The 17,584-nt window shown below is 46.3% G+C and overlaps 1 protein-coding gene across 2 annotated transcripts in view; it reads left to right on the top strand.

Annotated features, from left to right (window-relative positions):
* Positions 1-17,584, top strand: part of CFAP61 (cilia and flagella associated protein 61) — a 257,985-nt gene that overhangs the window by 35,218 nt on the left and 205,183 nt on the right. For both annotated transcript variants that reach the window (XR_004313074.1, XM_032461749.1), the window contains exon 8: positions 7,775-7,934. Coding sequence is in view for 1 of the 2 variants with exons in the window: in XM_032461749.1 (XP_032317640.1) it covers positions 7,775-7,934 (160 nt within the window). In the remaining variant the exon portion in view is untranslated. The remainder of the gene's footprint in view (positions 1-7,774; positions 7,935-17,584) is intronic.

Genomic DNA, 17,584 nt, shown 5'->3' with positions numbered 1-17,584 from the left:
TTTGTATTTGTTAGCATTTGCTTAATATATTTAGGTGCTCCAATGTTGAGTGCATATATATTTATGACTGTTACAGCTTCTTGATGGATTAGCCCCTTCATCACTGTGTGGTAGCCTTCTTTGTCTTTGTTACTGTTTTTGGCTTAAAGTCTATTTTGTCTGATGTAAGCACAGCTCACGCTGCTCTCTTTTCGTTTTCATCTGCCATGGAATGTTTTTCTTCACCTCTTCACTTGGAACCTACGTGTGTCCTTAAAGCTGCAGTGAGTCTCTTGTAGGCAGCACATTGTTCGGTCTTGTTTTTTAAAATCCATCCAGCCACTAGATGTCTTTTGATTGGGGAGTAGAATCCATTTACATTTAATTATTGATAGGTAAAGGCTTGCTCATGCCATCTTCTTGTCCCCTGGCTGTTTTGTAGTCCTCTTGTTCCTTTCTTCCTGTCACGCTTCCTTCCTCTATGAGTCAGTGATTTTCTGTAGAGGGACACTTTGATTCCCTCTTCTTTATCTTCTTTGAATCTACTGTAGATTTTTGCTGTGAGGCTTGCATACAGGTTACATAAAATATCTTATAGATATAACTGTCTGTTACGTACCAAAGACTTAATTTCAATCACGCACAAAAATTTTACCCTTTGAACTGCCCCCTTGTTGTGTTTCTCATGTCATAATTTACCTCTTTTTATGTTACACTATAGCTATTAAAATAATGAAATTCTTGTCCTTTAATCTTTACTCTAGTGCTAAGTGGTTAATGCTGCACCACATTAAGGTTCCATCAAAATTCATCGAATTGCACATCTGAAATATGTGGAGTTTGCTTTACAGAAATTATGCCACATACAGTTGTTTAAAACCAATAAAGTTTTAGAGCATTCTGAATTTGACTGTATACTTATTTTTGTGATTGTGTCTATATGTTCATATATTTTCACATTACTTATTAGCATCCTTTCATTTCAGCTTGGAGAACTTTCAGCGTTTCTTGTAAGGCAGGTCTCGTGGTGATGAATTTCCTCAGTTTTGTTTGTCAGAAAGTCTATCTTTTTCCTTCATTTCTGAAGGACAGCTTTCCTGAATAAAGTATTGTTGGCAGTTTTTTCTTTTAGCACTTTGAATATGTCATTCCACTCACTCCTAGCCTATAAAGTTTCTGCTGAGAAATCTGCTGACTGGTCTTATGATGGTTCCCTTGTCAATTATGCATTTTATTTTCTCCTGCTTTTAAGATCCTCCCCTTGACTTTGATTTTTGACTGTTTTATTATACTGTGTCTTAGAGGGGATCTCTTTAAGGTGATTTTGTCTGGTGACCTGTGAGCTTCATGAACTTCAATATCTATATCCCTCCCAGATTTGGGATGTTCTTGGCCATTATTTATTTAAGTAAGCTCTCTGCCCCTTTCTCCCTCTCTTCTCATTTTGGAACTCCAGTGATTTGCACATTGGTCCTTTTGATGGTGTCCAGTAGATATATAGGCTTTCTTCAATGTTTTTCATTGTGTTTACTTTGTTCTCCTCTGACTCGGTACTTTCAAAGCCCCTGTCTTCAGTCTCACTGATTCTTTCTTCTGATTGATCAAGTCTGCTGTAGATGCTCTATTGCATTTTTCAGGCCATTCGTTGATTCTTCAGCTCCAGAATTTCTGTTTGGTTCTTTTGGTGGTTTCTATCTCTTTGTTAGCCTTCCCATTTTGTTTGTGTGCTGTCTTCCTGATTTTGTTGAACTATCTTTCTGTGTTTTCCTGTAGCTCACTGAGTCTCCTGAAAACAGCTATTTTGAATTCTGTACCTGGTAAATTGGAGACTTAACCATGACCCCTGTCTTTAGGTTCGGTTGTCAGTGGTGTCATATTTCCTTGATTTTTTCATGTTCCTGGAGTTTTGCACTGCTGTCCTCACGTTTGAGTAGCAGTCACCTCCTCCAGTATTTGGAGAGGAAATACCTTCTCTTAGCCCTGCTAGAGGTTCTCGGGCTTCCTCAGACCTTGTGTGGGTGCCCCTGCTCCGTGCTTGTTGCTCCGTCTTGTGACAGAATTCCTAAGCTTGTATGTCTTCTTTGAATCCTGCAAAGCGCCAGGTGAGTGCTTTCGTCTTCCCAAAGGTGGCACTACAGCTCAAGTTTCTGGTCTCCCCCTGGCCCACAGATTCAGCCAGCTTTCTCCATATGCTCATTAGCCATCTGGCAAAGTCTGCTCGCGCCACCGTTGGGAGTGTACACAGGGAGGCACCACAAAGTGGGCTGGCGTGTGGGTGGGGCACGTGGAGCGCTGGGGGCGCTCGTGGGCCTGTTGGCAGGACCCCTGGGTAGACCATGCCCAGCAGCAAGTGAATGTGCTTCCTGAGAGAATCCACTCTATGCACTTAGGATCCGCGTCCTGTTCACGTCTTCTGAAGGTCCTGCCTGCTGTCATCCCAGACTCTTCCACCCCCAGTGGGAGCTCCCATTTTCATACTCTGGATTGGGCAGAAGGGAAGTGAGCCTCTCTGGCAGCATCCTGCGTAACTAGGGGAGCCCGGTGCTCACCCACACACGCTCCCTTACTCCATGGGATAAATTATTGGCGGGGAAGATCTTTCTCGGCCCTGAGCTGTGTTGCCTCGGAGGTTGGATGTTGTGGGTAAAGGCAGACTGTTCATCTTATCCACTCCAGGGCATCCAAACTAGTATTTTTTTTGCTCCAGTGGACCTGAAGCTTTTCCTCTGGAAACCTGAACTTCATCAAAGGCTCTCCAATCTGTGAGTGATTGTCTAAGTCAGTGTTCTCCAAGGGCTCCTGGACCAAGGCCGAGAGGGGCTGGAGCCAGTCCATGGGCCTCTGCACGGTCCACAGCTGGGACCGAGATCTGTCTGCCTATTTCCCAGTGCACAGGCGGGCAAGACTCCTCCCATCCTCCTTGGTGTGCGGTGCTGGATCCCACGGCTCCCTCAAAGGCACTTTTGTTCATGGGCGGATGCCGAATATTTGCTGTTGAGCAGGAGACAAAAACAAGGGATATCTTATACCACTGCGATGCTGATGTCATGCTGGAGAAGGCTTTTCATTCTTTGGTTTCAAGTCTGAGCCCAAATCACTTGAGTTAGGGCCTAAGAAGGGCAGCTGCAGTGACCTCCTCCCTCATGTTCTTTCCCCCTCTTGTTATGTGTTGCAAACTTTCAGTGTGTGTACACATCAGAGGAACGCTGCTGGCTGACAGTTTCAATCTCAATCCCACAAGGATCCTTCAGTGTCTCTAAAGGCATGGACGGAGTCCAGCCTGGTCTTTGGGAGGCTGTGCTGCCCCAGACATCAGAAGCTTCGTGCTCTGTGGAGGTGTGACCATGGGCCTCAGTCTTAAAATGGAAGGCCAGGAGCAGGACCTGTCAATGGGGAGCAAGCCCTTCTAGGATCTGGGAGTGAATCTCCAGTCTGCACCAAGCTGTGTCTGGCGTCTTAAGCCTTTCTGGGTTCAAGATCAATGCTGTCAGTACCTTCCACCCACCTCCCTGGACCCTTCTCCCAGCCACCTGGAGCTCCTGAGGCTGGCCCTGCCTCACTGGAGCTGGAGCTGTCTCAGTCTGGCTCGCAGAAGCCCATTGTTAAATCTTCAGGAACTTTGCAAACCGGTTGTTAAATGCAGCCACTGTTAAAAATTAAAATAAACAAACCAACAGTGGAATAAATTACTCAAAAAACAGAATTAATAAATACTCAAACTCATCACTTTTAATTACTTTACTATGATTTGTCCTCTTGGGGTCATTTATGTCTGCGGTCTCTGTACAGAGGAAATACTGTAATCATGGCTACTGCACATCTTTTCCCACCTCTCTGCTCAGGGACATCACACTGAGGGCTCCCAGTGCGCCACAGCAGGAGTATATACACCACAGAAACTGGCAAATGTCACAATCAGGCTTCTTGCCCTCAGGGCTGATTAGGTGTTAGCCGGCACACCACACTTCTAGGTCCAGGGATATCGGGAGACAGTACACTAAGCCTGGCCCTTCCCAAACCCGGCCGTGGCAGTCCCAGGCCATGCGTGTGGCTGGCCTGACAGCCGTGCCCATGCCGTGGGGGAAACCCTTGACTAAAGGTTTTTAACTGTGAGCACTTTCTGTGGCTTGATCATTCCTCTGGGGAAGGTCTGAGCCATCACTGTGCTGCAGGTTGCTTTCCATAGCTTCATCCTTGTCATCTGGTGTTTGCTCCAAACTGAGATTTCAGGGCAAGGCCGTTGGAGGCCGAGGGCGGGTCCTAGAGCCAGACGGGCAGAGCGTCTGCCCTGGCATCACCCGCGGTGCTGGCAGCAGCCGTCCGAGTGGGTGGCGCCGACCCGTGGGTGGGCAGAGCCTGCCAGCACAGCCATGCCCTCGGCAGCAGGCAGAAGGGGTCAGAGCTGGCAGTGGCCACAGCAAGGGCACCTCACCGTGGAGTGTTGTCACCCAGAAGGGGTGGCGACCGTAGGGCTTTTTAGATGGAAGCATGAATGTTGCCATGCTCACGGCCTATAAATGGACCTGCTGGTGACGATGAGGCCACGGCACGTGCAGTTTTCTAGCGATCTGAGCCTGATCCGTCATCGTTGCAGTCCTCCCAGGAAAAACAAGAACAGCAACACACTCCCAGCTTTGCTCTCAGTGTAGGAGAATTAAAGACCCCTTTGTGGTGGAAAGCGCGGGGTACCTGGCAGACGGACAGCAGCCGGCAGTCGATGCCTTTTCACTGTAAGGTTAAAAAAAAAAAAGCCCATCAAGTCAATTTATTTTTCCAGAAAACACACGCACAAGGAAGCATTGGAACACTCCCACAAATTCACATTGAAGAACAGTGTTTCTCAAACCAGAACAGTGACTTCACAGAAGCCCGAAGGGGAAAGCAGGCACCTCCACCGTGCGTCCCTGCTCCGACGAGTCCATAATTCTGAACTTTTGTGAGTCGTCACGGCCCGGGGTGAGTGATGAGGACATAACAGGTTGCAGAATTGGAGGACGTTAAATCTTTGTTCCTAATGGCAAAACATGTTTCTCTCATTTTCATCAGAATGTGTGATCCCTGCCATTTGAAATCAGCTTCCAAACACAATGAGCCATTAGTGTAATAGCTCGTTACTAACAGCGGTCTTATAAATAATACATTCTTATCACGCACACACGCTCGCTGGGCCGCCAGCGGAAGGTGTTTCAGGCCATCGACGTCGCGCTGCGCCAGCGTGGCTGTAGTCAGGAGGACATCTCCATGTGAACCAAGACGCGTGCCAATTTCTCCTGCCGAGAGGAGGGCTGGCCGCCTCTCGCCGCACACATGGTAGATGGATTGGCTAATCAGCGTCTGCTGAGTCTTGGGCCTAAAATTACAGAGAAGCCAGACTAACTGCGGTTCCACAGCCTTTGTTCACAAGTGCAAACAAGACAAACAATCCCTTGTTATTTGGGGAAGAAATTAAAATGTTTGTTTTGGACTTTTGTTAAAGTGTCGGTGGCTCTATAAAACAGCTGCGTAAATCCAGCCTCTCATGGCTAGTATTTTGGGGGTTCTGTAAAGAGAAGAATACACGTGGAAAAATTAATTTTGAAAAATTCCTTTTGCATCCCAGTTTGGGAGTAAAATACAGGGCATCTTACATTGACTTTCCAAGCACATGTTTGAGAAGAAATGGTTTTCAATCAGAAGATACCTTTGCAAACAAACAGTTTAATACATCATTTTTTCCCCTGTGTTGTTTAAAAGAGTGAGCATTTTTGTAGCTTCTTTCTCTAAGAGGTTACAGCGTGAACCGTTTTTTTCTGACTGGGAGTATACGGAATGATGCTGCATTCTTAGACACAGGGAATGCCAATGACTCTCGAGTTCTCTTCTGCTTCCTGAATGGAATTGTCTCGAGAAATAAAGTCTGAACACTGGAGGGACAGGAACCAGTGATGCTGGTCTCTTGTAAGAGCTGTCAAAGTCGAGTCAGTCACCAGAATTTGCTTAAAACCCACATAAGAATCAAAGGGATTATTTATGTGAGATTTATTTATTTTTCTCCCCCCCGGTTTTATTGATATAACTGACATACCACATGGTGTAAGTTCAAGGTGTACAACGTAGTATTTTGATCTATGTACACATCACAAAATAGTTACAATCCGTGAGTTACCTTAAGAACTGCATCCTCTCACGCCTCTTTTAAGGTTTCAAGTGTTTTCCTTGCAGAGAAGAATGAAATACAGAATTACTGATGGGACATAACAAAGAATTTCAATCACGGCCATCTCTCAATGTGGTGTTAAAATTTGATCGAATTAAAATTTGTTGTAAATTTGTAACATTTCAGTCTCAGATCAGCTCGTTGCTCACTGAAAGTTCAGCTCCTTCCTCTCCTCACACTTGTGACACCAGATGTGTTACGTTTTTCTCACACAGACAACTCTCTAGACACCAGCTGGTGTCCTGCAGTTTAATTCACTTCTGACACCGCCCAGACTTAGTGCAGACCGCACAGTTTAAGGGCTCAGGCCCACAAGACTGCCCCCTTTTCAGATGCCAGTCACAAGCCCCAGGTTGTCACCTGTGTATTTAACTGACCGGCTGTAAATCAGGGGCTCCCATGACTCCCTCCTTGGGTTTGACAATTTGCTGGAAGGGCCGGCAGAACTCAGGGAAACACTTATCATCATCAGTTCAGTTCCTTGTAAAGGATACAATTCAGGAATGGCCAAACGGAAGAGATGCGTGGGGCAAGGTGGGGAGGAGGGGCGTGGGGCTCCCATGCCCTCCTGGACTCGCCAGTGCCCAGCACCTCTGTGTTCAGCAGCCTGGGAACTCCTGATCCCCACTGTGTAGGGGGTTTTATGGTGTTTTCATTAGTGATTGATGAAATCACTGGTGACTGAACTCAACTCCAGCCCGTCTCCCCTTCCTGGAGGTTGGGGGGCAGGGCTGAAAGTTCCAACCCTCTGATCGCGTGGTTGAGTCCTCTGGTAACCCACTGCCATTCTCCCACAGTCACCTCATCAGCCTCACCTCAGGCATGGTTGAAAGGGGCTTATTATGAAAAACGAAAGATGCTCCTCTCAGGAAATCATAAGTGTTTTAGGAGCTCTGTGCCAGGAGTGAGGGACGGAGGCCAAATTTTAAAAAATCACATCACCTGTCATACTCATCTTCCCACTTACATATTCCTCGTCAAAGACCTAAAATCATGAGGCCATTGCGAGAGGCCCAGAATCAGGCAGGATGCGGGAGGTGATGTGGTTATAGCTCAGACCCACCTGGGGAACCAGCGAGATGAGGTTGCCTCACTTGAACTTTCCCACTAAACCCCCTTCCTCACGTCCCCTCCATCCAGTCAAGTAAGTGAGTTCAAGAAAATTGAAGAGTTCCCGCCTGATGAGGGGCGAATGACCATGAACTTCTCTGTGACTCGGGGGTCCATCAGACGGACCCTGAAGCAGTGGCGAGCCTTACTGAGAACTGCGTGGTGGAGGGGAGGAGCTGGGCCGGGAGGGCTGGGCTTGCCGGAGGGAAATGGCAAGGACAGGGGCAGGCAGGGGCGTTGTCTGCGCGGAGCTCTGACTCCTTTTCCCTCAAGAGCCTCCTGCCAGCGTCCCGAGGTTACAGACCCCCGGGCCTGTCCACAGGGCCGGTCACCGCCTGGCTGCGCACTGGGCTGGGCGCCGGGGCTGCCCGCCCGCCAGGCCGTCAGGGCGCCTGCCAGGGCGCCGGGGGCCCGGGGCGGGGCTCGTGCGGGCCTCACGCCGGGAATCCGCCGGAGGGCTGACAGTGACCAGCGCGCCGGGTGTTGCAGGTGGAAGGCGCGGCTGTCGGCTTCATGAGCGTGTGCTCCAGGGTGAACATGCAGCTGCTGCACGAGTGCTTCGATCTGGGGCCCTTCCACGGACTCTGCACCCCTCATCCCGACGACGTCCTGCGACCGCCGCCGAAGCCCGGCCTCCAGGGGAGCCCAGGTACGGGGCCCTCGCAGGCGCGCGCCCGGCCGTGACGTGGGGCGCGGTCCCAGCGCTGCCCGCAGCCCCCTTGCAGGAGTGGGTCCCGCGGCCGGGCGCGTCCGCGTGCACAGATGCGCGCGAGCACAGGCGGTCGGGGGAGCAGCACAGACACACACCGCGCGCCGCCTTGCCGCTTAGGGTTCCTGAATTCAGGGCGACGGCCCTCCGCGTGTGCGCTGGTGGAGGAGGGCCGATCTGCGGTGGAATAGCTGACGGCACTCCAGGGTTTTACCCGCACGCGCGCGCACAGCACGAAGCCCAAATACAGGCGAGTTCTTCAAGTCAAGAACTCGAGAAATTCTACGTGCCGTTAAGTTTTTATTTCTTATACTGAGGTATGGTTGATTCACAATGCTGTTAGTTTCAGGTGCTCCGCAAAAGGATTCAGTTATACGTTTATCTATATCCTTTTCCACATACGCCTTTATGTTTTAATCCCAGCAGTTAGCACTTACGTTTACGTCTTCAACAAATTGTTATGTGGTACAGGTCTACTGCAAGTTGTCATTTTTAAAAATTGAAGTGTAGTTAATTTACAATATTGGTTAGTTTCAGGTAGACAGCAGATTGATTCAGTTATACACATATATCTATTCTTTTTCAGATTCTTTTCCATTAAAAGTTATTACAGGATACTGAGTACAGTTCCCCGTGCCGTACAGCAGGTCCGTGTTGTTTATTTTATATACAGTGTGTGTGTCTGTTCCTCCCAATCAGTACAAAAGGGAACCACTGCTGCTGCCTTTCCCCTTTGGTAACCATAAGTTTGTTTTGTCTGTGAGTCTGTTTCTATCTTTTTAAAAATTTTTTTGAGGGGGGATAATTAAATTTACTTATTTATCTTTTTTTTTAGCGGAGGTGCTGGGGATTGAACCTAGGACCTCGTGCGTGCTAAGCACATGCTCTACCACTGAGCTGTTCCCTCCCCACAGCAGGTTGTCTTTTTTTCTTTTAAATCAAAAGCAAGTCTGTTTATCAAGTTGTCATTTTTGACTTGCTTAACTTATTTCTAGCCACATGCAATAGTAAAACTGATTTTAAAAAACTGTCTGTATTAGGATTTCCACCACGTGACATTAGGTAATCTCGAACTTTGGCAGTTTAATTTAACGAGATCTCACTGCACCCATGAGTATGTTTGAGGTTAAGGATTTCAGTTCTGAAATCAGGCAGATGCAGGCAGGGTGTGTTAATTCACTTCTCTAAACCTGGGTTTTTTTTGTTTGTAAAACAGGAATATTTTACAGGGGCGTGTGGGGCCTCACCGAGGTTGCCCGCGTTCAGGGTGTCACCCAGGGCCCCGGGGAGCTCCGTGCTTAGTCAGTGTAGAGCATCATCGTGGGCAGTCGTTGTCCTCACTCTGTGATCGGCCTTTCACCTGAGTCTTCCCAGGCTAAAATCAGGGCATCCTGAATTGCTCGGCCTTCCTGGGTCTGAAAGATTATCCCAAGATCGTTCAAAACCAGGAAGAGGAGCATGCTGGGCGTGGCAGGGGTTGATTCGGTGGATCTTGTCTGCTGGGCGGGAGAGCAAGGGCGTGAATGTGCAGCGCTCACCTGATGTTCACACTCCTTGCGAAGAACCCGCAGAGCCCAGGTGGAGAGGCTGATGGTAACACTCTCCCTGGAAGAGAGGTCGGAGGTCACTGCTGTCTCATGGTGAAGGCTGGCTTCCCCGCGTTCTCAGCAGAGGGGCTAAGGAGTGTTCTGAAGGAACTTGCCGGCGTGAGGCAATTCTGAAAAATAAGTTATCGTTGTCACTTTTAAATGCATAAATTCTTCTTGAGGGCAGCGTTAAATAGGTTTTATGGCTCTGTTTTCTCATGTATAAAATGGAGCTAAAAATCGTCTCTAACCCATATCTTGTAATAATCTGTAATGGAAAAGAATCTGAATAAGAATATATACATGTATATATGTGTGTGTGTGTGTGTGTGTATGAAACTGAATCGCTTTGCTGTACATCTGAAACACTGTAAATCAACTGTTCTTCAATTAAAAAAAAATAGTATCCAACCCAAAGAGTTGTTGGGAAGATGAAATGTTAGAAACTACATGATATACTTAGCTCTCTGGCAAGCACAGAGTAAGTTCAAAAACAATGTAAGTTGTCCCCCCACCCCCATGACTGCTGTAATTAAAAATTAGTTAAAGGGGTGAGGGTGTAGCTCAGTGGTAGAGCACGTGCTTAGCATGCCTGTTGTCCTGGATTCAATCCCCAGCACCTCTGTTAAAAAATAGATATAAATAAATAAACCTAATTACTCCCCCCAATTTTATTTTAATTAAAAAAAATTTAAAAAGAGAAATGCAAATAAAACTTAAAAAAATTAGTTGAAAAGATATTGTCCTTTCTAGTGTGTTTCTGAATGGCTTTGAAGCTACACAGAATGACTGGGTAATTCCTACCTTAGAAACTTTATGGACAGAAACAAAATTCAAAATTGAAGCAGAACCCTGGACTTAAAAACAGACATAATCTAGTATATTGTTCCCAGAGATACGGAAGCTGAGAGAAGCCTTACTTCTCGCTACTGCCTCTAATATTTTTCCTTAAAATTAGTTGATCTGGGACAGGATGGTGAGTCAAAAACATAGGAAAACTTCTCTTGTTATTTTGTGTGCCTTGTTTATTTTTGAAAATCCAGCTTTATGTTCACTGATAAAAGGGTGATTATGAAATTGTCACCAGGGAGCACTGTTGTAGACTTCCAGATAACTCAGGCGTGGATCCACAAATCAGCAGCAGCTCATTATGTCTAAGGAAAGTGTCATCACACATCTTGCTGCCGTCTTCCCATCAACCACAACAAAGAATGAGGCTCCAGAGGAAATCTGAAATGTGCTATGATCCACTGTTCATTTTTTTCCTGATGAAAGTCTCAAGTTAAAGTGAATATAATTTCCCTAAAAAAGGGACTAAAATTCTTGTCTCGGTGGGTGCATATCGTTGTGCTTCATACCTTGGATTTTGTTCAGTGCTTTTTATTTTTCAAAGGATTTTCATATGTATTACCTCGTTTTATCCTTATAACTTGATGTCAGAGGCAGGTGACACCTGCCCAAGCCCACAGAAGGTCTCACAATCACAGCTCCTTGGGGGCTGCCCCAGACCCCCACCCGGCTGTCTGCTTCCCAGGTGACTTTTGATCTTGGGTGGCTGTGATTGAAAACTCCAGTGGCGGGTCTACTACACAAATCTGCGGTCAGCTTTTTCACTTCAATGAGATATTTAGTGAGTTACCACTCTAAGGAGTTCTCAGTGACCTGTGTGTATGCGAGCCTTGGACCGCTTCCATCTTCTGGAATCTTCACCTCTGTGTCTGTAGGATTGGCCAGGCCAGTCTCCCTAGTGCCAGAGGCAGGCCGGGAGTGCCAGGAAATTGACACCCCAGGAGCAGCCTCTGACCCCCTGTTTCTTGCCCCTGCCTCATACTGCTACTTTCCCAGTCAGCTCCCAAATAAACCGTTGTGCTCAAATCCTTGATTCAGGGTTTGCTTCGGAGGGAACCCACATCAGGACACTACTGATCTAGTCTTTCCCCAGCAGCTGTGAAAATGTTTACTTACACACAACTGACAGGGGTCAGGGTATAACTACCCCGGCTCCCTCACGCCTCGGGCAGGATAGCTCTGAGACGTGAGCTTCGTACCACTGCTCAGAGTTCCTCCAGGAGGAAGCGCTCCAGCTGGCAATCTGTGTGATGGCACAGGTTTTATTAGCGGCTTTCCCTTCCCATTCTGTCTTCATCATCACCCTACTGGTGCTTCCTGGAATCACCTCCCAAATTAGCTACTTGTTCTCTAATCTTTGACTCAAGGTCTGGTCTTTTCCCACTAGCTGTGAAACTTGCGTTTTCATACTAGCCTCAACCCTTCCAAGCAGAATAACAACGTCGCGGCTCAACCCTCCTGAGCTCATACGTGGTCCTCCTTCCTTGGCTGCTACACACGTTGTGGTCAGCCTACAGTCTTATCGTTTCAGTGTGTCGGAAGTTTCCATTGGACCTAAGAAGTCTGACCATGCACATTCACTTTGCATCCTACTGGAATAATCTGCACATGATCCCTTTTTTAGCCACCTATTCTGCATGCATGAGTTATTACACACACTTGTAAATTTTGGTTTTTATCTACTAAACCTGAGGACTGAACTGGGACCAATGGGAAAAAAGTCTAAGGATGCAGGTTTTGTCCCAGTATTACAGGGAAAATCATGTAAACGTTTATTTTTTTAATTAAGTAGAATACCTAGTTTAGAAGTAGCAAGTTCCCCAAATACTGGAAGAATTCAGAATCACAGATGCTCAGAAAAGAGCTTTCTGCTTGTGTGGGAGATTGTCCTAGATGAGATGTAAGATCCTTCAAGTGCCAAGAGTCTCTGAAAGCTTAGTGAACACACATCAGGATGTTCCGTGTGCTGGCAGTTTATGAATATTTTTCCTTCAGTGACAAAAAAATATTTTTTTCCCCTGTTGGCTCCACCACTGGCCCTGCCCAGCACTTTCAAATCAAGCTGTGTTTTTTGTTCATGGCAACATCACAATAAAGACTTTGGAATCAGAACTGAGCTGGCCACTTTCCTGATGATGCAAAAGGCGAAATCGGGCACGGCCTGCATTCGCCCAGCTGTACTGGCATCGACATGTTTATTAGTTAAAATTAAAAAAGATAAAAACAAAATTTTTGTTTGTCACGTAGGCCAGTGTGACCTGCGGAGCAGGAAAGAGCCCTGTGCGGTGACACTCGTTATGCACGTGGGCCCTACCACGCGGAGGCTCTGGAACGAGACGTGCCCCCGGCAGGGAGAAATGCAATGTCATGGAACAGAATCGGGGACTTCCAAAAGAAAAGCCAATACAGACCCCTAAAACCAACCCACCCAGGAAAAGTGTTGCTTACTGTACATTTAAAAGGCCTTTCAAAACAAAATTTTTGTAACATCTCCGTATAAGACATAGCAATGTTGCCTTTTAAATTAAAAAAAAAAAATCACTCTGGTTGTCAGGAAATATTTCTTTACGTCTTATATAAACTTCTTTTATTAAACTTACATTTGCTTCTTACCTCAGATTACCTACTCTGCAAGGGGAGGAAACATCTGGAACTAAGATTGTTGCCGGAGAATCGGTTCTTGCCTCGCACAGGAAAGAATTCAAGAGCGAGGCATAGTAAAGTGACAGCAAGTTTATTTAGACACAAACACACTCCATATGCAGAGTGCGGGCCATCCCAGGAGGCAAGAGAGGCGGCCCCGGCGTACGGGGCTGTTAGTTTTTGCGGGCTGGGTAATTTCATATGCCCGTAAGTGGGAGAGTTATTCCAGGTGTTTTGGGGAAGGCGCAGGGATTTCCGGGAATTGGAACCCGTCTACTTTTTGGCCTTTTATGTCGGCCTGGGAACTGTCATGGGCCCTGAGTCGTGTCATTTAACATGCTAATACATTACAATGAGCTTAGAATGAAGCTCCAGGTCCACTGGAAGCCAGATCTGCTGCCATCTTGGGCCTTGTTGGCTCTAACTAGTTAAACTGTCCTCAGTTGCTGTGTCATTGTTTTAGTGGTTGTGCCTTGTCCCCTTCTCTCCTGTCTTAATAAGACACAGCTAAGAAACAGTGGCTAAATCAAGTCTTACTTATCAAGTGGTGTATCAAACAGTCCAGGCCTCTTTGCCTCTTTTCCTAAGGCTCTGTTTTATACGCCTGGGTTGTTTTCTGTTTTACTTCATTCTTTTAACATGGATTCCAAATATGAATGAAATTCTCATCTACAGAGCATAGCAGTATTTCTGCCAGAATATTTGCATTATGTATCTCAGACCATGTTGTTAGCGCCTGGTATGCTCTGTAGTCATTGAACTAGTGACCCACTAGGACTCTGAGTTTGTTTGCATGATCAGTGCGGAGTTCCACACACTGAGGGGCTTAAACAGCAGAAACTCACTTTCTCACAGTCCTGGAGATCAGAAGTCCGAGAACAGGGTGTGGGCGAGGCTGGTTTCTTCTGAGGCCGATCTCCTTGGCTTGTAGATGGCTGTCTCTCCCCCGTGTCTTCATGTGGTTCCCATGTGTGTCCATCTCCTCTTCCTACAAGGACACCAGTCCTGTTGGCTTAAGGGCCCATCCATGTGACCTCATTTCACTTTATCTAAGGGCCCTTTCTCCAAAGATAGTCACATTCCGTGCTGTTAGGGGTTAGGACCTGAACATGAATTTTGTCGGGGGACAGTTCAGCCTGTAACACCTGGGATCCTGTGTCAGCCGTCCCCTGGTGCCCTGTGGCCAAGGCTGTAAGACTGGCAATAATGCGGATCGTGGCAGCAAAGTCCCCACTACTTACTGCTCATACAAAGCCTCACGTGCTGACTCATATTTGTCACAATTTGAATTTCATCTTTTTTTTTTAAACCACCAAATGTCTTTTTAGTATAGGAAGTTAACAAAATTGCGTTCTTCTAAAACTTTAGTCACTCTTACCAACTTTGTTTTTCTAGAATTAACTACGTGGGTTCCAAAGCTTTGTAAAAGATGTTGACAAAACAAATATATAATACCAGACCTTTCCCAGGCTGACACGATTCTCTCCAAGGTTGACAATGTCAACAAAAAATTCATCAGTCCATCTAAGAAAGAGATAGAAAACTTTATTCCAGTCAAATTAAGGATTACCACCCAGGAACAACCTCTCAGAAAGCTTTGAGAAATGTTTCACCCCTTAGAGGTCAAAGCACAGTTACGTAGGTTTTTGAGACAGAAGACCATACGTTAAGTGACGTAGATAGTTTGTGCAATCCAGATCTGTGAGTGTTCCCCGAAAACTGGGTTTGCCTCTTGGTGAATGTCAACAGCCAATCAACACAACCAAGCTGAAGCACTGGAGAAGGAAGGCTTTAGTATTTCTTGCGGCAAGTAAGGAAAACACCAAGCTCTTTCCCAGAGCAGTGTCTCCTCTGACAGCAGCACTGGGGAAGTTTTAAGCTAAAGGGACATGCATATTCACGAAGGTACATGCATATTCATGAAGGTTCATGCATATTCTTGAGCTAAGGAGAATTCAGCATAGAATTGGGGTCAAGGTGCACAGAGTCCAAGCCTTAGTTGATTGAAGTCAGGAGGGTCACTATCATCATTCCTCCTGCACCTGTGCGGCGGCCTTGGCCCCTGCAGAACTCAAAGACCATATCAGATTATGCGCAGCCCTTGAGGAGGAACTCGGACTCTGGTTTATGCTGAACTATTGTTTCCTGACTGTTTTTCCTTTGTTCCTACCTTCTCTACTTCCCTTAAGGTCATTGATTACTAAGACCTGTTCAAGGTCAAAGCACCGTGGCCAAGCTTAGGTTACAAAATGGCTTAGAACAAAAATGGCTTCTCTTACGTCAAGAATGCTGTTTCTGGTTCTCTCTCCCCAGGGAACCCCCTAACCTATCTGCTTACGGCAGTACGAAGTGGTGGGTCATGTGACCCCTTACAAGCTCAAGAAGGAATGTTATCTTTTAAGAAGAGTCCTGGTGCTAGGAGAATGTTCTTTATGGTTGAGCAGATGTTTCTGCCAGTGGGGGTGGGGGGGAGGCTAGTCAATGCATCATGCAGAGAGGAGGCCAAAGGGCAGAGAAGAATTTTTATGTTTAAAGTTTCCTTGATTTGCCTCAGAATATGGGTTTTTACTTCATCACCAGTATAAACTCTTGCGTGGGTCCTCAGGGCTGAACCCTTGGTGATCCAGACTTGAAACCTGGTCTTGTTGGCGGGGTCATTGCCCTGAAGTGACCTTGGTGAGCCTTTTGATTATTTAATAAAACCTCTTGCTGCTTTTCCATCTTCATTCGAATACTGGTTTCTAAGCCCTTTTGAATGCCTTTAAAAACAAGCAGCAATGAACGATGGCACCCCTCCTGAGGATCCATTATTTTGCAGCGAGCAGGATGGCTGGTGACCACCTTCGTCCCCTCCCGTCAGGGCTGGGAGCGACTCGGCTGCGCTCCCTCCCGGAGAAAGAGTCCTTTCTCAACGGCAGAAGTACAAATGCATGTTTGCATAGGGCCCTGGGGTCTCTGGAAGAAAAGTGGCTTGATTTATCTTCGTTATGATCATTACGCACCGGGGTTATTTTCTCAGTAGGTGATGTCTCTTTTGCCCCTATTTATGGAGCAGGGGAGAAGGCATTTAATGAATTTCAAGAGTATATTTGACTGTAAAACACATCTCTCTTTAGTGCATTCACATGTAAATAGCCCTTTTATTTGTTCTCTCTGGTGACCTTTCTTCTTTTGGGGGGTAGAGCACAGTTTGTTGTTGTTTTCCATTCCCAAATGGGAGGCTGAATGATAATAGCGAAAGATTATGCAAAAAATCCATGTTTAAAATAACGTTGATACGGCACTTGTGTTGCGGGAAAATTATAGTAATTTGGTCATTACACTATATGGAGTCGGGAGTTAGTTGCTAGAAAACACGGTGATAGGGGTGATTCAGAGGGTTTTCATCCCAACAGGCTGTTTGATCCTGCTGACTTTCCTCTTGAAAATCAATTGCTGGCGGTGAACACTCTGAATTCCCGCTTGATTAAATTGGCCGTCGGCGGGCTGTACCCATTGCGCTGGGGTCACTGTGAGTCCCGTGTCTGTTCACACAGGGGTTTTGACAACTCTTAACATATCACAGAGCCGGTGTATTCCGAGCGAGTGAAGCAACTAAGGAAACAATTGCTAAAAATCCGCCTTTGCAAGTGGCAGCTAACAAAGGAGAATGTATTAATTCTAAGCCCAGCATGAAGCCAGGTGTTTCACTCGGGGGTCGCAAGCCTTTTCTCCGCTGCGTATTGCTCTGGCTCTGGGGGGTTTTCAGACTCCCAGGAATGCTTAGGCTCAGTCACAGAAGGCCTGGGACAGTCACCTTGGAAGCTCCGACTTCAGGATTACCTTTGACGGTGTCCCATTTCCCCTCAAGGTTATTAATATATTCAAGTTTTCTATTTCTTTTGAATCAACTTTAGGAAATTAGATTTTTTTCTAGAAAAGCATCATTTAGTATATGAAGCTCAAAAAATGATTAGTATACAGTTGTGGATATATGTATTTATATCTCCCTATGTATGTATATGTCCATATACATACAAACATATATACATACATACCTACGTATGTGCATACTGTTAAAACGGATTAAAGAAGACAGTTTACGTGATACAAACAAACTTTATTTAACACTTCATGAAGTGGACGGTCTCTTTTCAGAGAACTGCAGAATGGGCCAGAAGTCAGGAAGCCTTATAGGATGAACATGGAAGAGAAAAACTGTGTCTGATTGGCTGGGACCACATAGTCGGGGTGAGAAGGCCCAGAGTTGCTTTGGCATCTGGGGACTGGCTGACTAGATATATTGCATTTTTGTTCAAGTGTAGCATTTACAGGGACATGAAAGTTACGTAAGGCTGGTTTTGTCGACGTGGCCCCCCTACCCCTGACCCGCCTCCCCAGGCAGGGGTGACTCCATCTTGGGCCTAGAAAGTTATTTCAACCATATGTACATGTTGTGTATCCAACTCCATGCGGGAAAAGACTTCTTGTCTTTTTTATTGAGTGCTGATTTCAATCTACATGAAAGATTTT

The sequence above is a fragment of the Camelus ferus genome, chromosome 19 (assembly GCF_009834535.1).
Source record: "Camelus ferus isolate YT-003-E chromosome 19, BCGSAC_Cfer_1.0, whole genome shotgun sequence".
Lineage (NCBI taxonomy): Eukaryota > Metazoa > Chordata > Mammalia > Artiodactyla > Camelidae > Camelus > Camelus ferus.
This window is presented reverse-complemented; position numbering and strand designations above follow the sequence as displayed.